Source organism: Polistes dominula, unplaced genomic scaffold, assembly GCF_049000335.1.
Source record: "Polistes dominula isolate Pdom_NZ unplaced genomic scaffold, Pdom_raw_medaka contig_16, whole genome shotgun sequence".
Classification (NCBI taxonomy): Eukaryota; Metazoa; Arthropoda; class Insecta; order Hymenoptera; family Vespidae; genus Polistes; species Polistes dominula.
The window spans coordinates 4813194-4839368 of record NW_028301040.1 but is presented as its reverse complement, the minus strand read 5'-3'; the positions used below and the strand labels follow the sequence as shown (position 1 = coordinate 4839368).

The 26175-nt window shown below is 32.4% G+C and overlaps 1 protein-coding gene across 1 annotated transcript; it reads left to right on the top strand.

Moving 5' to 3' along the window:
- Window positions 1-1404: 1404 nt before the first annotated feature.
- On the top strand, window positions 1405-25880 carry LOC107066240 (putative G protein-coupled receptor B0563.6). The gene is made up of 6 exons (XM_015320691.2): window positions 1405-1652; window positions 9779-10749; window positions 23564-23713; window positions 23908-24158; window positions 24287-24574; window positions 24652-25880. Exons 2-6 carry the CDS (start codon window positions 10536-10538, stop codon window positions 24901-24903), a joined length of 1155 nt encoding a protein of 384 aa, XP_015176177.2. The 5' UTR covers window positions 1405-1652; window positions 9779-10535; the 3' UTR covers window positions 24904-25880.
- Window positions 25881-26175: the final 295 nt, after the last annotated feature.

The following is a 26175-nucleotide window of genomic DNA, read 5'->3' as shown; positions in this document are numbered from 1 at the left end:
TTTACCGTAAAGCTTAGCACTTTTATGCCACGCGTAAATGAAGCTAAACAAATGTTAAAACAACCCTTGCTTATTTTATTTTTTTTTATAATTAACTGCTTTAAAAATATATTTTATTTTTTTTAAATCTTATGATTCCGCTGAAATTGTTAATGAATTTGAATGTTTCCCATGACGGTAATTTTAGCTGGCTGATTATATCGACCCTTACCACTTACATTAGGAAGAATTATTGTTGATCCAACTACTTACTATTGTTTGCCTATATCAATAATATTTATTACTTGTTAATGGGTCAGTTTTAATGTTTTATTTGATATATATATATATATACGGTAATATAATTGATTTCATAGAACTTGTCAACATATAAAGAAAAAATATTTGATCGTTTTCATAAAAATAACTAAAGAGCTTCATCCATTTAAAGGAAAGACACATGTGGAGTCTTAATGAAATGTGTGTAACTGCATCGATAAAAGGACAACTGAATGGTAGGGACTCATGAATGGAGAAAGGAAGAGAGAATAAGAGTTTCCTATGGTTTTCCATCTCCCTTTCGTCACTGCATCTAAAAGGAGCTTTTACTTTCGCTTACAAGCCTTACGTCAAACGAGGGTTCTTTATTTCTACTCCCTGTGGATCAGCTATTCCATCTTTTCGACTTTGTTTCATAAAAGCTCTTTTAATTTACCCTAAAATGCCTGAGAAAATATTGCGAAGGAAGAAAAAGTTGATAATTTTATTATTAAATAAGGAAAAAGAAATGTTTAAGTTATCGTATTAATATATACTTCTAAAGTAATTTCATTTCTTCAAATTGGTAGCGATTTATTTTTTATGAGTTTAGAAATATTTCGTGGCACTCGTATTAGGCAGTTTTTTTTTAGGGTGAGCTTTAACAAGGGTTGAGCAACGTTGAGTCATAAATCTTGCAATCAGTCTATTATGGTCGGGGGAACGTAGACAAGCGAGACGCTGGGTAATCCCGTGAAAATTAGATCGGTTTGATGCGATAACACTCTTACGGAATAACTCGAAGAAGAAAGAGAGGCAGTAGACATTTTTTTTTATATAACAAATAAATTTATTTAGGAAAAAGAAATAGAAAAAAATGATAACATGCGATGCATATAAAAATAATAAAAAGTCAAGTTTAATTTAATATCCAATGACATATTCAAATGAACTTAATTACACGAAAATATTATTTATATTTGAAAATATTTTTATATATTTTGCAAAAGAAATTTATTAACATAAATGGTTAATAATTTTATTTTTCGCGTTTGATTTTCGCGCAATTTGTTCGGCTAGTTCCGCTCAATTTCGGTGCGCATGCGCCTAGCTATTCAATTCAACGCGGCGAATGTTCGAATCCTCGCTTAGTTGTCCTCGCGACGCGCTTGGGAAAGGATTAACTTTGTTGTTTTTTTGAAGGAACAACCAAATAGAAAACATTTTGTATATTTACATTATTGTTTTTATTTGTATCCGCAGTAGAGTAACTGGTGAAGTCAAAAAAAAAAGATATATTTTTAAGCAAATGTAAAAAAACGTGCGCGACGTTTGAAAGAAGAAAAAGGGGTTAAGGATATTTTCGGAAAATTGTTTCCTCTGATTTTTTAATAAAAATGAAGTCGTGCTGCGAGGTAAGAAATGTTTTTTAAATTAACTGCGTTGATTTCTATTTTAAATAAAACGATTTACAAATTTTCTGTAATGTTTCATCTGATCGATTGATGAAAAGAATGCCATCGATGCATTTAAAATGTTAAATAACGTGTAAATAGTCGAAACAAGATTGGAATTTAAATCCGAGTGAAGAGAAAAAGAGACTCCTTTACTATTTTGTAATTACACGCATCGTTAAATGTCGAACAAAGAATGGGGAAGGGAATGAAGATCGTCTCTTTTAAAAAATGAAATAAAAAAGGACATAATTGTGCAGTCATCTATAATCCTTTGAAACGTCGTATTATCGAAATACCAAATTTAAACAGATACAAACAGATTCATAAAAATTACTAAAGACAATTTTTATTAAAGAAATTAATGACGATTATTTTGTTATATTTGAATTTGGAATACAAAGTTTTTTTATTTGCAATGATTTTAAATAAATAAAATGTGTCAATAAGTAGCTAATAATAATTATTCGTAATAAATGAATGAAAAGAAAAATTAAAAAAAACAAAGTATATAAAATATTCCTCGTTCTCTTTTTCTTGTCTTTTTTTGTGTGTGTCTGTGTGTATGTACGTTTCCTCCGATCGTCGTTCTCATATTCAACGCGTTGTTCGAGATCCTTTGGCGCGAGGGTAAGGAGAAATTATGCTGGCTCCGTGTTAAAGTTAAATGAAAAATGTTTAGCGTACTCTCGACGCGAGCTGAATAATCGATTGTTCCCTTCCTCCTCCTCTGTGTTCGTCTCGAGTCGCGGTTTCCTACGCAGCAGCAGCTATCCCTGAGCCTGGATTCTCACGTTTCGTATTAATATCTTATCGCGTGTCAGGAAACCAAGTGGCCGTCTAGGTTTCTATTTCTACACATATAACGTCGACTTCTCGTCTCATTTGAAATTCATCGTTTGGTTTAGCGAGCAGCGAAACGCAACCCTTTCCGATCTAATTTCATCCAACGCGTTAAATTGTTCAACCATTTCCGATCTTACTTTATCTTTTCATTAGATACTCAACGTGACTGTTTACTTTGTTTCTAAAAATGTCAAACTTCGACATTTTAACTTTATAATCGAATTCATGCAAAACATTTTCTAATTTCTTCTCAACAATCTGAAAATCTTAATAATATGAACATTTTCATTAGATAAATATATAACATGAAATGTTTGAAATAGGATGAGGCGTGGGATATATTCTTTTCAGTGGTGCCAATTGAATTTGAAAAATCATGCACGGCAGATCATCAAAACTAGAGTCTAGCCACGTTTAATTAACACGAGCCATCAACCGCACGACAATCCGACGTTCGAAATTCTATCCCTTCTCCCTTCCCCGCAACTTCCATCACTTTCAGAACTGTAACATATGTACGTAAATACATAAATGAACAGTATATACCTATATGTACGTGTAGAATGTACAACGTTCAATGTTTCTCTGCATATTTTCTCGATAAGTCTAATTCGTTAATTATTTTCAAGAATAATCTGTTTTATTTTATTAAATAAATTAATAGTTACATTTTTAAAATAGTCTCGTAAATCGAAATAAAGTTAATCGATCGAAATGATACCGTAGGGTAATGATTTTTGCAAAAACAGTTTTCTTTGGTTGTTTCAACAAGTTTAACACCTATAATTCATAGTTTATTAAAGGACAGTAGAATTCCGTGTTGGGATGTATTTCGTGGGACATGTTAATTCCATTAAACGGACTATTGGGACGACAAAATCTCTGTTATCAGTAAAAACGAATATTCTTAACGAGCTTGACTTTTCGGTCTTTAGAAACGACGAAGCTTTGAGAATTTGGGACGCGAATCCTTTCATATTTTAACATCTTCGTTTATCCTAACTTGCGTACAAATACTTAATATCATTGTGTCAATAAATTTTATAACTTTTTAACATTATTTTAATTTATAAATTAATCTAATAATATTTTATTTATCTATAAACACACATATTTGATGAAACTGCAAATAATCGTACACAAAGATATGAAGAATAACTTAACTTAAACTTTAATTAAACTAAAATACATAGTTCGTACTTATTGGGGTTAAAATAAAACTTTTTTTTTTACTAGGGGTTAAAGATTGGAATTTCATTTAACTATGAGAATCAGATAAATTTTGTTTCCTTTACGGTTCTGTAATTTACGAATTTTTTTGTTACGGTAAATTCCTTAGTTTCTCGTGAAAATGATGATCAGAAAAAAACGAGGCAGGAAGGAAGGAAGGAAAGAAGGGAGAGTTGTTGAATCCTACTCGATTATCGCTATGGAAGAACACAAGTCTCCCTTATTTTCCTCGATTTCGAAGGATTTGCGTTACGCTCGTGTAACTTCGATTTTATTCCGTTCGTGCGTAACAACCCCGGAGGAAGTCGATGTCTACCGAATGGATAAAACGCACAAGGAATAGCAAAAAAGATAAAAAAAAAATAGAATAAGATTTCGAGAGAAAAAAGAATGGGAGAAACGAAGTAGGAATTGCAGGAATGCCCTGTTGTTTTATTTCTTGATTATTGAAAATTGAATAATAAAATGAACCCTACAGTTTACACCAAAAAGATAACTCAAGTTGTAAATAAATTTCATTGATAATTTGATTACAATAACGTAAAAAACAGTAAGGAAAAAAAATATACAAATTTATGGAAAATTTTCAATTTAAACAGAAAGTCAGAGGGGGTGTGTTTTATTTCATACTCTGTAAAAAAAAAAATGAATATCTGGCTTTAATCTATCATTTACCGGATGTGTGTTCTCGTACCAAGAAGAAGAAAAATTCAAAACACAAAAAAAGGGAAACGAAATAAAAGGGGAAGACCCGAAGGTTTGTGGAGGAAAACCAGATCACCCATTCACCCTCGTAGACATTTTTTTCCACACACCATTGCGGTGGGATCGCGATAAGACCGCGAAAGTTATAAAAGTACAGAAAAATGAGCTACAAGAAAAGAAAAGAAGAGTGTGGTGGTGGTGAACAGAGGAACCTTGAGAGATACACGTTTTATATAATATCGAGGGACACTCAAATGAAAGGGTGAGGATGAGAAGGGTGGTTTTCGTAGTGGGGTCGAAGACCTAGAGTCGGATATCTCGAGAGCGCATAATTATCTCGGCTTCTCTCGTATTATCACGCCTCACGTTGCTGGCCACGAGAAATCGACGACGATGACGACAACGACGACAACGAAGAAATGGTCGTTAATTAATGCTTTTCACCTTTCCTATAAGAAATTTTTTCGAAATTATTCTCGTACATCTTTGAATCAACTGTATATAATATAAATGTTATTATTTTTTTTACATCTTAACCATTTGTAATCGAAGTTTTGTTTTTTATTTCACATATTATCAACAATTCGCAAAACAATTTTAATAGAAAAATTAAATTCACGTATATGACGTGAACGATAAATTATGTAAGCTTATTAACCCTTTGAGTGCTATGGACGCATATATGCGTTTGGTAAAAATTACTAGCGTGGTAACAAATCTACTTATTTGTTAATATTAATGTAAAATAATGTAACGTTTATATTAATTAATTTCAATTATATTCACAGAAACCTAAACTTTAATTATTAATATAATTATTTATTTTATAATTTTATTATTTTAATATATTATTAAATTATTAAAATTATTATTATATATTTGGTTATTATTAATAAAATTATATGAACATTATTATTAAATATTATAATTAATATTATATTAAAATTTGCTTAATTATTACGTTACATAAAAAACATTTTAGGTAAAAGTTTTCAGAACTAAAAGGGTTAAAAGAAAAATCGTACTTGATATGTTGTAAACTAATTTGTAAATTGAATTTGCATCAGTTTTTAATTTTTTTATTTATTTATTGTCTCCATAATGGAACCCTCGAGTGCAAAGAGTGCAAAGGGTGCACATTTTCAGAACAAACTTATCGAATATTCTCTTAATCTTATTAAACATAAAAAATATAGGAAGGATCAACATTTTCTTTTATATTACAAAAAATAAAATCTAATCTCGAAGAAATGCGGATTACAATTTCACGTAGCCCTTCTTCCTCTCTCTCTCTCTCTCTTTTCTTTCTTATTTCCGGTAACCGGTAACGCACGTGCATTGAAGGTAGAAATTCGATAGAAAAAAGAATTCATATCTCTAAAGAAAAATGAATTTATTCTGATTATTTATTGTTCCCTTGTGATATCTTTTGTGATAAGTTGAAACGTTCTATGTCGTCAAATGTAGTCGTAGTTCTTGCATTCGACTGTTTTTGATAGAACGACCAATGGGTTTGGTCGTGGTCGTTGGTAGAGTATCTTGGTGTAAAACGTGCGTCTGGAACGAAGCGGTATCAATTTGTCTAAAGGGACTCACACATTTTCTACACCACCCTTTACCCCCTTCAGTCAAATTGCTTCAACCCGATCAATAAATTCCTTTTTTTTTAATCCAACTAATTCGATTCATTTTATTTTTAAACGATAAAAAATGTTCTTATTTTTGTTTTAGATTATACAAGAGTCCTATGATTGTACAGAATTGTACAGGACACTTGATAATAAAGTAATTATATTTCTATTCGTATATTTCTCAATACGTTTCTGAAAAGGGGGTTGGAGGATGGAAGGGAGACCTTTGATGCTCGTAAAGGAGATTCACGAGGGAGTACTTCGTTCGTCGCGTCCGATACATCCCCTACGAAGACGTTAGTAGTTGGAAAGAGGGGTCCCACCACCACCATCATCATCACCACCACCAGCACCAGCTAAGCTTTCCATCCTAACGTGGCAAGTAGCTTCAGGCAACATTCTGAACACCTCCCACATTTCCTCCCACTTAGTCTCCCTCTTGCCTTCTTATCCTTCCATGGCATCCCTCCGAACCTTCGAAGACGTTCTCTCACAACCCTTACGCGTCGAGCGTATCCGTTCCTTTAGACCGACAAATTATCCCTTCGGATAAGTCGAAGTTAATCTCGCAAGCAGCAGAGCGTGCCTGGTGACTTCCTCTTTGCTTACCAATGGGAGAGAGAGAGGAGAGTCTCTCTCTCTCATCGCTTTAGTTAAATACTCCATCGAGTTAACAGGAGTTTCCACGAAATTTCTAATCATTGGATAGTACAAGATCACGGATCAAGATCGTCTCATTTGATCCTATCTAAGTATTATTATATTATATATTATTTATTTTTATATAGTATATTATTCTATATTACATTATTATATATTGTTATATATTTATATAAATAATAAAAAATATAATTATAATTAAATATAATATAATAAATATAAATATAATAACTATATATAATATATACAAATAAATATAATATAATAAATAACTACTACTAATAATAATTAACTAAGGTTATAAAAACAATCCTTTTCGATTGAACGAAAGGTTCGTTTGGATTTGTCTTGATTGTAAAATCAACACGGGGAAGATTCGAATGTACAGGATGAATAAAAAAAGTTCGTAGCTTCTGGAAGCACCACGTGTCATAGTTCGAAGGTTTGTTAACACCAAAGACAAAGAGAAAAGAAGGGTAGTGTAAGGTGAAAGGGTTTTACGTGTCGATCCAAACTCTGACCAAGACCAAGAGTTTGCACCCGGTATAACAGCTTCAACTTACATAATACCTTTTTCCTACAACTCTTTCTCTTCCAAAGAAAAAAACAAACAAACGTTAAACACAGTAGAATATTATTATACATTACTTTCTTACTTTTTTTTAGTAAACATTGCACAATAAAGTTAATGTACACATACACATACATATAATTAGGTAAATATTTCAATTTATTTTGGGAATAATCGGTTGTAATATGTTTTAATATATTGATGAAGAATTTTGTGCAATTTTTTCTAAAACGAAAATTAGTTGAGAAAGAGAAAGAAGGAGAAATAAACGAATTGAAGAGTACCATTGGTCGTCGTTCTCCAGTGTTAACGGATCGGAAGAACGACGATGAAACTCATCACGAAAGTACACAAAAAGTGTTCCCTATCTTTAGCCTATCTTCTCTTTCTCCAACGAATTTCTTCTAACGATCCAACCAGAGATCTTGTTCCTTTCTTGTTACTCCGTGTGTGTGTGTGTGAGTCGACTTATACTATCCTATGAAGAAATATATGCGAGAGGACTTGTGCTCTTGCTGAAACTTTCATCGAGTTTTTTTTCTTTCGAGAAAGAAATAGTCAAAAATAAAAAAATAAAAAAGGATAAAAGAAGGGTCCTTAAATAATCTGTTTTACAGTTTATACAAGGTAAACAAGAAAACTATACAAGCTGTGTTAATATTTTTCTAATGCAAAGTAATTTGAACACAAAAATAGTACAATATTTTTAGAATTTAATCAAACTAATTTGTAAAAAGAATAATTTTAGTAAAACAATGTTCAATTGAACGTATATTTCTTTGTGTTTTACAACACGTATACAGGGGATTTGAGAAAGGAGAAAATTAGCGCAAAACTTTTAGCATCGTAGTTTGGAGTCAGAAGTCCTCGGGCACGCCGCAAAATCGCACACGAGTACCACTTTCCCCCTTGTTGGAACAATAACTCTTCTCTTCTACCCTAAATCTACCCCCTTTTCTCTCCCCTTTCCTCTAGTCTCTCTCTTTCTCTTTCTCTCTTTTACTAAGACCGATCAAGCGAAATTTTACCCACAAACTTTCTAGCCGAAAATTAATAGCCCCGCGCGTAGTTTGGTATCCCTCTAACGGATTTCTCTCGTGAACTATAACGCTGTCACGTGTTTCCTCTACTACTACTACTACTACTACTACTATTGGCTTCCTTTTTTTCCTTTTTTTTTCAACGTTATTGCAACTCTCGACGCCTACCAAATGAAAATTGTTTTAGACTCGAACGAGTTGATTTTTTGTTTCCTTTCTTTCTTTCTTTTATTTATTTGTTTTTTTAAAACGAATTCTTAGAATTATTTTGTTATCGGGTTTAACATAAGAGGGGGTAGAAAAAAAAATAAGGAAGATTGTAATTTGCATTCTCACGTATTTGATTTTCTTTGTTAATGCCGGCGAATTCTTAGAATTATCTTTTTATAAGGTTTAACGTAAGGGGTGGAAAAAAAATAAGGAAGAGATTGTAATTTGATTTTACTTTCCAAAAATTGGAAGAACTTTGAAATATTTGACTTTTGATCTAAACTGTATTAAAATTTGAACTCCTTGGGACTACTATTGGTAATGGCCAATTTGTGTTTAACTCTGATAAGCAAATTTTTATGATTTTTCTCTGTGATTTTATTTTCTCGTATAGATAAATAATATGTAGTTTAAGAAGAAACCTCCAACAGAGAGGATCGAAACACTTGGTTAGATGGTCCTCCTTAAGAGATGTTCCTTAGGACATTAACGTTTCATACCGATAACATTATCCTTTATCGGAATTGTTACACAAGGTATAAAGGGTTATCGTAAAAGTGGAATATCCTCTCGTAACAGAGGAAATAGATCGTTACACATTACTAAACTTGGTATACTTCGCGTTAGGGTAGCAAGCACTCGATGAAAAAACTTTTTGTAACTTCTGATACGTGATTTTTTTTTTCTAAGAGTTTCCTAAATCCCTAAACACCATTTTGTGATAAATTACATTTATTTCGATCAATCATTAATATAATTATACTTTGTTTCGAAACTATATGAAATTTCTAAACGAAATATAACATAAAATAATAAAAAAGAATCTATAAAAAATATAAATAATAAAATAAAAAATATATAAATAGTTTTTGATATAATTTCAATGACTCATTCGAAATTGTATCAAATATGAAATAATAAATTTGAATTTCGCGTATCTATCCCTAACCTATATTCGAGACCATGACTTTTCTCGAACACCGTTCTTCCAAGGTGCCATTTTGTTTTTACAACACCAAATTTTGTTCTTTTATACTTTAAAAATACTATTTATTTATACAAAAAATAAATTCTTATCTTGATAAATACTTTACTCAAAATAACTGATAATAATTTAGTATGATTGTACACACAATGTGCAAATGGGGTTTCGAATGCATTAATTAATTAACGAAACGCTTTTATTTGTTTTAGGAACACGCGAATGTCATTTTCTTCATCGTCGAATGATCAAAAATGTCAGCGTACAAATCATCGGGAAGAAAATGTTCAGATTCCTCAGTAAAATAAATGCTGGCGGTACCTGTACACGTTATACGCTAGTCAAGTAAAATCGACGAATATAAAAAGATAAGCGGCATTCTTTGAGAGAGAGGAAAGGGAAGAGAATAAAAGAGAAAAGTAGAGAAGAGAAAGAGAGAGAGAGAGAGAGAGAGAGAAGAGAGAATTCTAGGAAAGTTTCGTCTCTCAAACCTGTTGCTTGGCACGTGCGTTTCGACAAACGATTTCCAATTCATTGGAATACCTAGGACACCTATCCTACTGCATCATTGAAAAATAAAAAAAGGATAGGGTTGAATTAATCCCCTTTGTATCTAACATAAGATAAATTTATAATCGATCCAGATAAAAATAGATGATAATATATATATTTATCAACAAAATTAGTTTGTTGTAATAATTTCGGATTTCAAAATGAAGTTCATCGATTTATTTTCATTTTTACCGACTTGTTCGAACGATAATCTCGAATATTCGATTGTTCCACTAGAAATGAGAATTAAAATGATGCCGATCGATCAAAGAACAGGGATTGACCGCATCGTTGCAGGCATAGTTCGTAAAACTAACGTGAGATTTAATGGAGACGGATAATCCCTCTTTGTTTCGATGAAAACTTGGATTATAGAAAAAGGAAAAGGAAAAGTAAAAAAAGAAGAAAGGATAAGCGATGGAGGAGACCCTGAATGCGAGTGGTGGACGTCTTTGCCTTTCGATGGAGGATCAGGAGATCCTAGAGGATCCTAGGACACCGACCCTTAGAAGAATCAGTTATAGCATCGTTCTACCTGCCATCTGTTGCTTGGGTATTATCGGTAACATGTTGAATCTGCTTGTACTTACGAGAAGAAATATGCGGGGTACTGCTTACATTTACATGAGAGGTGAGTCAATATTGTTCATTATTTTAATAAATATGTGATTATGGTGTTTTCAATATTAATGTTCATTCAAATTAAAATCTTTCAATTTCCAAATATTTTAAAAAGATTTTCTTGCGTTTGAAAAAGTAATAAATAATATATAATTAAGATTTGTTGTAAATGGTTGATTAATTGTCTCAACAAATTTATAATTATTTAATTAATTAATATAATTATAATACTATACTATTTTATATAATAATAATATTATTATATAAATTTATAAATTATAAAAATATTATTATTATTAATAATATTAATAGTATTATAAATATATAATATGTATACATATAATACTTATATATTATATTAATATATAATTATATATTATTATTACTTACCTTTCTTATGTTTAAAAGAAAATCATTTATTTGGTCTTCTTTTACAAGTCTGTTATTAAAATTCAGGGAACGTGTTGAACCCCTTTTTATATTACCTAGGGTGAACATTATCGGGGAAGATTTTTACGTTGAAATCGTCTTATTTCACTTGAAAATCTACAAGATTATACGTCTCTAGACGAAGGTCACATTTTCGTAGGAGGAGGATGTTCGTGAGTTGAAATAAGAGTTTTTTGCACGTTGAAAGAATGAGAAAGAATGAGAAAGAAAATATATATATATATCTATAGGGAGAATGCCATTAGCATCGGAGGATGGTGTAATTCCTTTCAATAAAGTTATTCCATGTTTACATAATATCGCAGCAGAAAGCTCGATCGCATTCCTCCTCTAGGTTGGTAGTGCATTATCAACGTGCTATGGGAAGGTCGTAGAGTCTTTCAAGCACGTCCTCGGCTTTCGTAATTTGCGCACTACAACGTCGAACGACGAACTAGTAAACGTGTGTACCTGCCATCCAGCAAATCATATCTTTTCCTATGCTCATACCGATCATTTTGATTACCCCCATTAAACTATCATTTCTTTCTTTCCTTATTATTATTATTATTATTTCATTCTTGATTAAAACTATTCATTTATTTTTATTTATTAGTTATCATTTAGAGAAATGTTTTATTATTATTATTTTATGCATAATACTTTGGATTGTATTCTATAATGAAATAATTATAATTCAGTCTTGAGAAAACAATTTTCTTCCTGTTTCTCCCCTTTCGCACAATCTAATTTACCTTAAAACATTCCCCCTATTGGGGTCGGTGAAAATAAGTGAGGAGTCTAGGAACTATCTAATTTTGTTCATCTATTTGGCAAGAAAGCAAGAGCTCCGAATCTTTTCGGGCCACTTCCTCATTACAAGCAAGCTGTTAGTAGTAGTCTCGCTATTGTTGTCGAAACTTTTTCAAGATTTAAAAGAAGAAACACTTTGGTCGATCGGAAGGAAGGAAGGAAGGAACTCTCTTATTTTCCACCTTCTTCCTTTTAACTAACGCGCAAAAATGCATCAAGTTGCAAGAAGGTAGGAAGGTTGTGGAGTAGTACCGTGGTATAGTATTATGCATATCAACCTGAAAGTGTATGAAAGCTTGTTTTGACGCCATCTTGGATAAAGTCTTCACTTGGTGCATATTTAATAGATTATCAAGATTATCTTTTGTGCTTTTAATATTAAAAGTATGATTTTCCAAAAGATATTATAAATCATCGTTTATTTTTGATATAAAATATACTTTTGAAAGTAAGTGTAAGGGTATGTCTTTTTTTTTTTTTTTTGAGGAAAGGCCATGTTTTTTCTTTAAAAACATGCATGTGACACCATCTGTCACCCTATCGAATGATAGATATGCTTTCCTTATCCTAGCTACGTACAAGAAAAGGGGAATGTTTGGTTATATCTTTTATAAAATTTCATGACGGAGGGTCGAGAAATAGCACAGAGCAGAGCAGAAACGTGTCTCGTAATACTTACAGTCCCCAGGCGTCCTATCAGAAGGAAGATTTTGGTACTTTTTGCGGGACTGCTTCGAACTGCTGCTTCGTTCGTTTCCGGACTGGACAAGACCCGTGCATTAGGGGGAAATTACTCGACGATTCAATTTCGTTATGTCAGGGAAGTGAATTCTCTACTCGTTTCTATCGTTAGACTCTAAATCTACCTCAGATCTTAACGAAGTCGATCACGTGACGAGCATTTACAATATATCCTAAGAATAACCTTTCAAATATCGCGCCAATAATACTTGTGTGACTTTATTTTATTTATTATGTCCGTTCAAAAAAATATTAGTTAAATTTTTTGTCACTAGGGGTAAGGCCCCATTTCTTAAAATTGAATATACATGTAGCAAGAGTTCAAAAGTAATTAAATTGATTAATTGTTCAAATTAGGAGTAATTTATTATTTTATTTTCACAATTTTCCGGTAGACTTAATATGTAATGCCGATTATGGTGTATTGTGTGTGTGTGATTTGATTTTTATATGATATTTGTTAAAATGTTTATCCGTTCGTGTGACAATATATGGGACGTCAAGAAATATCAGATAAAAAAAATGCTTACTTTAGAAAAAAGGGACGAGCTGTGACTTTTATATTCTGAAAATTCAAATTTCAACGATAAAGTTCGAAATGTCATTAAAAAAAAAAGATAATAAAGAAAAATTCCATTTACGTGCTTTAATATCGATACTTTATACTTATTTTATTAGTATCCTTTAACGCCCCCCTGACTCCCCTAGTAATGAGAAAGTCAAAGTTTTATTTTATTATCGTTCACCCCACGTTTTTTCATGGTGAGTACCATTTTGCGATAGATGAAAGAAAACTTGCACTTTATAGTCGTTTCTAATGTAAGATAAATGAATGGAAGAAAATGAACGTTATCGATCGTATTCGGTTAAAAGAAGACGAAGGGTGGAATAAAAAAATAAAAAAAAAGATGATGTGCAGTTAGAGGATGATCAGGAATTAATCTTGCGTTGAAGTAACTATTACTACTTTTCAATAGTCGTGTTCATGAAACGCTGCATGTTGTAAGTGGCATTTATCTCTGGTCTCGTTCGAGCAACTTCGATCGTGGCCATGGACTCGGTAAATACGGGATATACTGCAGAGACTATTACTGTCTACCATTGGATGTCCACTTGGTGGTCTTGTTCAATCGTCCTTTCAAGTGACTAGTCAGCAGCTTTCCTTTCTATACCCATTTTTTCTTAAGTTGAACGAAAATCATGACAACTGAGATATCCCATTAAAAAAGAACTTTTTGTAATAATTTCTAGGATCATCATGATGTGGACACTTAGCTACTGGTAAAACTTATTAAAGAATTTCATCTCTAGGTAAATTATTATTAACACTTTAATGGGGCCGCACGTGTACGCAGTTAAACGTCGTCCAGGGCCCGGTTATATTTTTCAAGAATTAATTTAAAAAAAAACTTTATTGTTATTTACGGACAAATTAACATAAAATAAGAAACAACAAAAATTTAATTTTATATATAATTTTAAATATATATACAGTTATAAATAAAATAACGGCCAATGTTCCAGCTATCACACACATGTTGTGTGAGCAGCCATTAAAGCGTTAATATCTAGCTAATTAATTCGCACCGTTGAGTAAAATTACACTGTTCAATGAAACTGATCGTCAAATGTAATTGTCACCAATGTCGATTTATTTTCTTCTTCTTTTTTCTTTTCCTTTAATCTTCTCTATACGTTCATACGTATGGAGATTATATTATCCCCCTATCATCCGAGTAAGTAACTAGTCAAATAAAGTGTTCAAAGTTGTCTCACACTTTCTTTTCTCAACTGCAATGCTTTTTACTTTGAATGATCTTAATGCACTTAAAATGTACCCCCTCTTAATCTTTCCTAGTTGTTAACAAACTCTCTCTCTCTCTCTCTCTCTATATATATATATATATATATATAGAATATATATGGTAACTTTGAACACGTTTAACTCGTTGCTGTTGGTAAATAGGCTTTTCCAAGTGAGAGCGAAAACGAATGGATTTACGAACGGTATAACAAGCTAATCATTATTAACGTTAGGGTAGTTTGAAAGCTCAACGTCATTCGAGCCGAAAAAGGGAAAACTACTTATCCTCGCTTACTTTAGTCCCCCTCCTTTCTACAAATAAGTTTTAGGATAACCCTCAGTGTCGATCAAACACCCGATGACCACCCCCATCCCTGTTGTTACGAAAAAAAGATTGCAAGTGCTTTTCAGCAATCCGTTTGAACGCTACTTTTCTTCTCCCTTTGTCTCTTTATTTCTCTTCCCACTTTTCGAGGATCGATACAAACACTCCCACACCCCCCCCCCCTGTCCCTCGTACACACGATGGACAAAGCCAGAATGGTATAGAGGACCTTATTACACCGAATACGTGCGCGATACGAATTTCAATTGACTCGATTGCTCCTGGGACTGACGTCAAGTTAACATAAAAAACAAACCTAAAGCTCCCACCCTATCTTCCTTCCTTCCCTGCTGGGGATGATAAGATTCCCGCGTTAAATTTCAATTCGTTTTTATCCTCCTTCTTTTCTTTTCTTGTTACTTTTATCTTTTGTTTATTTTATTTTGTTAAATCATTTTAAATAAATCAGACAAATATTCCTTAATCTCTTAAGCACGACTGGTTTCTTTGTACGACAGGGTTCAACTACAATGTGTGACGATGAACATGTGAACAATGTTGTTCTCTACGCGAGTGTATTGGAGTTTAGTTTATGATGATTAAATTATAATTTTTTTAAACAAATAATACACATATACTTTCACTTTGACTATTTACTTTAATAATTAATAATAAAATTAAATATAATATATTTGAAAAGAGGTTATCCACGATAGTCACTATAGTGGCGCGTCGTACTGCAATATGGCATCCGCAAAAGCCACTATAGTTGCGCGTCGTACTGAAACATGGCAACTGCGAAAGCCACTATAATGGTGTGTATTGCCTAAAAGTTTAACACTTTATTTCACACTTTTAATTTGACGATCGTGCTCAGAAACACAAAGATCGGATGACTATAGCTGTCATTTGCGGGGATCGTGTTAAATTTTATTTATTATAAACAAATGATGTGTATGTGGGCTAGATTTTTGTACGAGAATATTATTATTATTATTATTATTATTATTATTATTATTATTATTATTATTATTATTATTATTATTATTATTATTATTATTATTATTATTATTATTATTATTATTTTGCATTCCGGCAACAGGTTCGTAGGTTTACCTTTTCGTTTTAAACGTCGACGAAGCTACCCGAAACTGAAGCTCAACGTTCCTCGTCGCCGTCGTCGTCACAGGATCGACCTTTGTTACCAACCTAAAGACCTCACCCGCGTCACTCGGGGCTTTATGAATATTAACGACAGTATCTCCCTTTCAGTATTCTCCCTTTAGTATCTCTCCTTCTCTCTTTCTCTTTCTCTCTCTCTCTTCTACTCACTCGGCTACTACTACTACTATTACTACTATTACTACTCGTATCCACCCGCAAACCTAAACTTCTAAGAACTTTAATTTACGTCTAGGGTATTCAGTTTTCGGCGTTAGTTGACGACACGTTCGTCAATGGATAGAACGAGGATGCAATGCAATTTATTATTTACTACCATCGTGACACACACTGCGCGAGATTAAAAGGTTTAAGAGGTGACATAAATATATTTATCCATTCGTACGTGTCGTCCGAGTAATGAGCTTTCCTTCCCCCCCCCCTTTTCCCCTACCTGTTATCGTTATATCGTAGTTTTATTTGCTGAACATAATAGTACGCACATAAAGATCATTTTTGGAATCAAATTTTCGCATTTCATTTGCCATCATATTGCTAATCCCATATTCGAACAAAACGGGACGAATTGATGCTAGGTCTAGTGTATTTGTTATAAAAATAATAAAAAATATATAATGTACATATGTTTTATCAAATATGGAGGATTCGGAACATTGATGATTAAGTTGCTGAAGAAGTTCTAATTATAAGGACGAAATGTTTAACACTAGAACTACCGACAGTTGAGACTTGGAATCTCCACCAAAACCAGTTAAGATGACTGGTCTTTAAAAAAGACGTAAAAGTAGAATATTTGTATATTTATTGACTTATTATTATTTTACAAAAAGAACTCCATGTTTTGAGATCTTAAAAACTGTATAATAACAATTATAATAATAACAATAAGTACAATACAAAACAAATCAAGTCAAAGACCAAGCAGTCAAAATGACTGGTGTGGTATAGTTTTAGTGTTAATAAGATCAAAACAATATGTTCTGATTTTCTTTTTCACCTGTCCAACTTCCCTATGATGTAAAGTTTGTATAAAAAGTATAAAATTTTCTTTCATACATTTTATACAAACGTAAATTTTGAGATCTTGCAACAATTTGTTTATCTTGATGCAACTTTCATTCTTTCTCTTTGTTTTTATCATAGTAGGAGAGAGAGAGAGAGAGAGAGAGAGAGAGAGAGAGAGAGAGAAAGAATAGAAATCAAATGACGGTCCAGTCTCGGTTAGGTCATTGGTAACACGAATAGGAAAGCAACATAGTTCTCGAGATAGTCCTCTCCCTTTTCTTTGGTCTCTGAATCCCTTTCTTTCTTTCTTTCTTTCTTTCTCTAACAACATTTTTCTTTTCTACTCTTCCAACGTTCAGTATCCTATGGATCCCGCTATTTGTTAGATTCAGCAATTTATATGCGAAGGGGACACCCTCTCCTTCTCGAATAGTGCGAAGGATAGTTCGCAGTCACGTATGACAGGTGAGTAGTCGACGTTGAATAACGTAACGTCGAACTCGATCGATTTCTTCCACCTTTTTTTTTTTCTCCTCTTGGACCAGAGACACCTTTGTGAATTTCGTTCATTACTATCGAAAGAGAAAGAGTGAGAGAAAACAAAAAAAAAAAAGAATAAAAAAGGGATTTAACCGAACGATGACGTATCTTTGACCACGCCCTTAGAAATAAAGTGATCTGAAATGTTTGGTGGTGGTCATGACGAAAATAAGGGCATCTTTAGGATTCATCTAAATCGTATGGAAATTAATTTACCCTCTAGACGAATGAGAAAGAGGGAACCTGAAACTATTCTGGAATGGCATTGAGTGAGGGATTCTTTCTTTTTTCGTTGAATTACCAAGAATTTAGTTAGGTTTTACATTTATTGTTAGTCGTATAAATTAGGCCTATAATATTTATTTCTTTATTATTATTTTTATAATAAAATAAATTAGATTTTATTTATTTAATTTATTATTGTTATCTTTATTATTATTTATTTCTTTATCATAATAAAACATTTAAATAATTTGTCCCATTTTTTTGTTACCTGTGATCTTATATTATAGTTTTGATTTTTTTTTCGATAAAAAAAAAAAATAAAAAAACAACCTTTTATTTGTTCGTAATACTTGTATCCAATATACGTGCAAGGGGGTGGGTGGTGTGTAGACTCGCACACTTTCATCTTTTTGACATGGGTCGCGTAAAAAAAAAGATTCCTGATAATAAGGGTCGTCTAACTTGCGAGAATGAGACGTCTACCTCGAAATACTCTTTCCCCCTTTATTTTCTTTTTTTTTAAGAAGTAAGAAAGAGAGAGAAAGATAGAGATAAGACTAGGGTTAGAAATTTTATGGAACCTCTCATAGTAAGACGGCAACACCTTCACCGTTTCCAACCTTTCTTACATGTGTCTGTGTGTGTTTTTTTCTCCTTTTTCACACATTTTTTTTCACCAAGATTACCGATGATATAGCCACCCAAGAAAATCCTTAAAAAAAAAAAAGCTACGATTCACGGCAATCGTTGCATATTTTACCATGATACGCTTTGATTCTTTTTAGACGAACCACTCAATTTTTGTTCTCATCTCTTTTTTTTATATTTTTTATTTGTTTTTTCATCTTTTTTTTTGTTTTTTTGATTATAAGATTTTTTTTTACCTTTACATCCGTCTTAAGTTAATAAGTAAGTTTCTCCAAATTTGGTCGAGTTAGTGCAAGTGTAATACCATTGGATAATCTAACTTGTGCTACGAAAGAAGATAAACTAAACTTAAAACGAAATGTACAAAGTTAAAGAATACTAAAAGAAAGTAATAGTTTGATTAAAGAGAGACACAGAGAAAGGAAAAGGAAAAAGAAAAGAAAAAGAAGAGAGAAAAAAGAAAATTGTACGAGTATATACTAAAATAAATACATGTATGTACCTACACACCTACGAGTCTTCTTCTTCTTCTTCTTTTTTTCTTTATTTTTTTCTTCTTCTTTTCTCAAGAAGATTTTACGGGGAAAAACACGAAAGAAAAAAACATAGAAAAAAAAGGAATAGTTCTCTCGCATCCTTCTATATCACCGCGCATTTGGTAAAAAGAATTTAAGTGAGAAAACATTCACGTGGTACACGGTACGGTGACGGTGAGATCAAAAGATGTAGAAATTCGTTTGCACTTTACCTATTTTGAAAAGAGTAGAAACCGCGACGACGACCACCACCACCACCATCACCGACTGCCTAAGTCGATTCGTAAGAATTTGCATTAGGTGAGGACGTTGCGTTGTAGCAAGTGAACTTTAAGTAGATTCAGTGGCCCCGATCTTAAAGTTCGTCTCTTGAAAAGCTTTACTTTCATACAGTTTCTTCTTTATAATGTTCTCTTTTTTTTTACTTTTATATATTACTGTTTATCATTATCTTTTTTATTCTACAAATAAGTACAAGTAACCCTTTTCTATAACTAGATAATAGGTTCCTAAAAAATGTTGTGTGAAACCAGGGTCATATGAGACACACAGAGTACATTATTTTTTTATGTCATTATTTTAAAGTAATTGAAATTTTTTAATATAATAATATTAAAGTAATATTGAATTTTAAAGATAATATTTTTAAATTTAATTAATAATATAAATAATAATTAATAATTAATATTATATATAATATTTATTATTATTTTATATTTTTATATACTTATTATTATATTATATATATAATATTATTTTAATTAATATATAATATTATATATAACACAAAATCGTGTTATCCAGTGCTGTAAAAATACAAAATATTGTACAAAGGTTTTTGCAATTTATGAATCGTGTTGCAGGTGAAGGGTTATCTGTAATTAAATAAAATAATATGATTATTACCATTATCGTGATCATTATTCGTTCATATTCATCTTTTTAGCTAGACTGCATAATTTCTTAATACGTATTTACCAATTGTAAAAAGAGAGTAAGAGAGAGAGAGAGAGAAAGAAGGTTTTAGATTTACGATGTTATTACACGGTTTCTTGAGGTTTAGTTAGAAAGCTCGCAACCTGGAATTACTTCGGAAGATTCAAAAGGTAGAAAATTAAAGCAAGTTTGCGGTTTAACACCTCCTAGTCTCTAATCTCTCTCTCTCTCTCTCTCTCTCTCTCTCTCTCTTTCTCTCTTTCTCTTTCCCTCTCTTTCTTTCTCTAGTAGCAAATTCTCTTCGTGTCGCGATAATTTGTTCCGATTTCTTCCAAGAATCTCGTCAATAGACAAAAGACAAAATATCTTGACTTATTCTACTTGCAAATAAATTCTCACATTTTATTTTTTCTTTGTTTAACCTAAATAAAAACAACATTTTCAATAAACGTTTACCTATCGTTATTCGTGTAAATATTAAACATCTACTATATATAGAAATTTTATAATATATAAAATGACAAGTAGCAAGTCATTTGCACGAAGTACAAGTTGGATTCAAATAGCTCAGGTAGAAAAATTTTATTTTCCAACGGGGAAATTCAAAACTCTAAAGTAAAATGCTTGCAAATTCACTGTTAGTAAAGTATCGACGTATCGAGTGCCTTTTACGTGAGGAATGAAAAGTCAGCATTTCTTCTTTCCTTTTGCAATTTTATCACAGGAAAATTTTCTTTACCTTTTAGAAGAAAGTGTAAAGGATCTATCAGCTTCAAAAAAATTAAGACGTCTTACTTGTTGATTGTTTTCCAGTCAAAATTTGTCAAAATTTTCGTGAATTATCATTGGGAAAAAGCAGAAAGGGGAAGTGGGGGTAGATAATTGAAAAAAAAAAAATAAGAAAAGATAGTAGAGTGAATATACGTATCCTGTATCCTGTATCCTGTATCCTGTATCCTGTGGATGTGGAAAAGTTGAAAGTTTCGTTAGGGAATGAATTCGTTTTTAGAAAAGGACTCCAACTATTCCCAGTCGTACATGAGCTCGCACGCGCGCGCGCAATAAAAAGGATAACGGCGTTTCGCTGCCGTAGATGCAGTTGCATGTGCTAAGGAATGCAATTTCTATGCAAACGCATGGAGAATCTCGTTGTTAATTTCCCTACCAAACGAAGCGTAGCGTCGTAGTTCCTAAGATAAGCTCTCGTTATGCCAGCCATCTCGTTTCAACTCTTTTCTTAGGTTGTCTTGTTCTATCTAAAAGTAAGGAAAGCAACTAGGCTGACTTTTCTATTGTCCTTAACCTAGCCGATATTATGTTGTCCTATTATTAATTATTTTTATCGTTGATCGATTGGCAAAAACATTCTAACGTGTTTTTTATTCGACAATTTAGTGAGTGAGTGGCCCACTTTTCTCGTTTCACCTCGACGATTCTTTGACGTTTATGTTTCTTTCGAAACGTTATACCAAGGAAATACGTATTTACGTCTTATCTATAGACGAGATTTTCTTCAGGGGAAAATATTCTACCATAAATCTTTACGTTTATTCGTGTCTCGCGTATAAGTACGCATAGTATCCATTTTTACTCGACCATTTGCGATAACTGTTGACATTCGTGATACTATTGGGTTGGCAACTAAAACATTGCTGATTTTTAAAAGCCAACTATCGATAAAATACGCAATTATTTACTTGCCAACCCAATAACAAAATTGTATGTAATATTTTTATAGCTAGAAAGGGATAGAAAAGGAAAGAGAGAAAGAAGAAACTTTTCGACAAGTGTAAGCGATTACACAAAAAGATCATTCCCGACTCTTTCGCAATATCTTTCTCCCTTTTCGGACATCTTTATCCCCCGAAGAGAAATTCCGAGCACTTTGTTATCCTCGTTGAGTGTCTGCTACTCAATTAAGATCCCGTGGATGAGAAATAAAAGCATCCTGCTGTGTCATCCAAACTATAACACTACAAGAGCAAACTTGACGAGTATACTCAAGGATCTTGGTGATATCCTCGAGGAAAAAGCAACCAATTATTCAGAATAATTTATCCTAGATTCTTTTTTTTCTTTTTTCTCCTAAAGTTTCATATTTTTTGGCGGCTCCTTTTAACGAAGATCTTTTACAGTCACTATTTTCTCTCAAATTTAATTAGGTAAGTTTTTCTTTTTTTTTTTTGAAACACTCTGTACAAGATAATATACGAAGGGAACATTTTTAGTGGCCATATTGCGAGCTATCGTCAACCTTTCGTATATTATTTTTCCTTTTTCCGACTAGTCACTAGTTTAGTGTGGTGTTGGTGCAAATGAAACGATCCCAAATTTTTCACTTTTCGGAAAAAACCTCACTACTTTTTTGGAAAAAACCTCACTACTTTTCGGAAAAAACCTCACTACTTTTCGGAAAAAACCTCACTACTTTTCGGAAAAAATCTTACTATAGAGGCGTTTACTAGACTAATAGAGGTGTTTTGTTACCATGCATTTATATGTTACCAGAAGCAACTCGTCTCATTTCTTTGAATTGAGAACTTGCTTACTGTGTAATATGTTATCTATTTATATATGTTTTCAATAAAACGTATAATAATTTTTGAATGTGATATCAAGAATATAGAAATAATATTATAACAAATAAACCTAACAATTATCCTACTCTTTATATTCTGTAGTCGTCTCTTTCTCTCGAAACTTATTTTTTCGAAGGTTTCACTTCTAACACGTGTGATCTGCCCACATGATATTTTTTGTATTTCGTAACCCAAAGTAACGTTTCCGTTACTTACCGTGATCAATTCTTCATAATCGAAATTAAAGAGAAAAATAGGTTAGAATTTCTTCGAGTACCACGTGACATGGTCGTATCAAATGAAAGAAGTAAATCAACACGTCGCGACGTTTCATTAATCATTTTGAACAACGTATTACCGTATATACAATTGAGAATGATCGTAAATTCGTTTGAAATTTTGTTAAGCACCAATTTGAGGATTTGTCAAAGGGAAAAATCCTTGAAGGAAATATTATAATAGATAGAACGTTTGACAAATGCATTGCTGCGGCTAACTTTGCCAAAAATTCGAATAAATTAAAGGCATTAGTAGAGAGCTTGAGTGATTTGTAAAATGTCGAGATACGATACCGGAGCACAGACCGTTTTATCTTGACGAGACATTTTTGAAATATTGTTCTTACACTTTCTTACTTATTAATCACTTTACGTTAGTAGACGATGAATACGAGTTGTTGAATGTCCTCGGGAAACCGGATTCATTTTGTTAGACATCTTTTGATTATCTTCTTATTTGTGTTTATTTAACACACTCTCCAACTGGTGAGAAGAAAATTGATTAAATCATCAAAATTATCTTTTACTCGAAAAACAATTATAGTTAGGATTCAATTAGGTTTTAAAAGTTCGCTTAACTTTATCGAGGGATCGCATTCCTCGCTTTCTCGAATCTTCGTCTCTTTTCTTTACCTTTCTCCTTTATCGTCCTTACAGAAGAAAGACGCTTGAGTTGCTCGAGTGAGATAATGAAATAACGATATAACAAGTGGAAACCACCCCCAACACTACCACCACTCTCCCAACCCCAGTTTAAATGATGTTTTCTTGGATTTATTTCAGGTTATTCCGTGGCGGCTTTACTCGCTATCCTTTTCTGCATTCCATTCGCGTTCAGAGTTTTCATTCATAAAGAGACAGGACAGTGGAACAATTGGCCTCAAGCTTTTTATCATGCACACCTCGAACTCTTTCTTGGAAACGGATGTCTTGGTAATATTATTTACGATTAGTCAAATACCAGGTCAATAAATATGAAATCATAATCATTTTCACATATACAATAAACAACGTGTATTTTTTATACAAAAATTTTGGTTTTATATTTACATGTACCTAGTATATCTGTTATTTATTTTAACGATTATTTCTAATTCTTTTTGTCCACGTTTAAAACGTTACAACAGGTGTCGGAGTGATGATGTTACTGGCATTGACGGTTGAGCGTTACGTGAGCGTTTGCCATCCAGGGCAACACACGCGACCACTTTGCGGACCGCCGCATTTGACCGTGGCTCTTATTCCTCTTGCTACCTTTTTGCTCTATCTACCCAGTATATTTCGTAGTGAAGTAACTACTTGCCTTTTGGCACCTGGAGGATCTCTCATCTATCAAAAAAGAGAGAATACATCCTTTCTACACTCCCTTTTCTATCAGGTATTGAAACTTATTATACATCTACACGTTTTTACATTCTTATGATGCCTCCTGAAAAAATTTTACACCGCGTTATAAACAAATGCACTGAATAATTTGTGTGTTCTACTTTGTTCTATTCTGTTTAGGTATATAAAATAGTACTGGAAGTAGTTTTCAAGATCGCACCGACGATACTGCTAGCAGGTTTCAATCTGAGGATCATGGTGGTCTATAGAAGATCTTGCGAGCGACGTCGTCGTATGACTTTGTCAAGAACTGTTAGCAACGATGAAGATTCTAGAACGTTTGCCGAAGAACGAAGGTTGATACTTCTTCTTGGTAGCACCAGTATACTCTTTCTGGTCTGTGTCAGCCCAATGGTTATTCTTAACGTCACTCTAAGCGAGAATAACCTCAGTTATTTTTCTTATCAGGCGAGTTTTCTTTTCAAGAATAAACATTATTATCAATTTTCTACTATTCTCTTCCTTATTATCATTCGATTGCGTAGGTTTTTCGTGCTTTGGCCAATCTTCTGGAAGTTCTCAATTACTCCATCACTTTCTATATTTATTGTCTCTTTTCTGAGGACTTTCGAAACACCTTGATGCGTACGTTGCAATGGCCTTGGCTGGTCAAAAGTGGACAAGAAGGACGAAGAGCGCCTATGAAACGTTCGCCATTGGCAAGACCCACCACAACGACGACTCCTCCTACAACCGCTGTGCCAACGCCAGGTCATTTGACGCGTGCCAGTGTCTAATGATGAAGAAGACAAGTGTTCGATTTGGCTATTTAATCTGATGCCCAAAAAGATACTAAACTACTTTCTTGGCGATTTATCAAAACTCAACGTTTAGGTATCCTTGCATATTATGCGTTGAGCGACTAAAACATTTTTAAACGATATCGTACTTGCTCCTCCTCGTACACCTTCATTTATCTTCGCATCTTTAGATAGTAAGTTTTTATATAAGAATAAATAAGAAAATCGACTGCCAAAGACGATAATGTTTTAACAACATTAGTAAGAAGAGAAAAAATGAATGAATGGTACATAATCGTATTTAACTCTTTCCTTACCAAAGCTGTTTGCTATATACTCAAAATGACTATATTTTATAGTCACCTAACCAAATTAAATTGATTGAATCGTAGGTAAAGTTAGATATATCGATAACTTTATTTATCATTGATTTTATATTCCTGAAACCTTCAAAAAAGATTTTTTTGTGACTTTTAACAATGGGGATATGTTTAATGGACCCCGTGGAGTCTTTCTCAACAAGTTACTATGAATAAATGCTTATGCACACCTGTAAATAATCAATTAATAAGTGAACGTTGAACGCACCCCATTTATGACTCACTGCGTAACAAAAATTACGGTCTTTTTATCAATCGCGTATAATGCAATTAATATTTGTCCGATTTTAAAATATAATTATAGAATTTTCACCTGACAGTAAGTACAATTTAATTATATTTATCAAAATTTACATAAATAACAAATGTAATCGTTAATAAAGAATATATTGCAACGTGTTTTTCGCCGACTCGATATTACAAGCATCTATTTTAAAGAGTTCAAAGTTATAACATTTCATCGAATTATGTACTTTAATTGATATTAAATTGTTTATGGAACATTATCTAATAAATAAAAAAAACCTAACCCCATAGCTTTTATTAGCGATTTTGTACAATAATGCAGAAACGTTCTTGTAAAGATCTTACACTTTATCTACTACTTTATGTAATTATAAATAAATATAATTACAAATGAATATAATATAAGAATAATAAATAGATAATTCTAAAAAAAGAAACAAACATTTTTAAACATTAAAATTTAAAACAATTATTTTTTCGTCAATTTATTTTTGATTTTAAATCCGTTATTTTGTTGGTCAAGAAAATTATTTTATTTTTCAATTTAATTTGAAATTGAAAACGTTGCGCGCGAAGTGTTCTCATTGGTTGTTTGTGACTATACTCCCTAGAATGGAATCAGGCGTTGCAGTCGCTCAAGAGA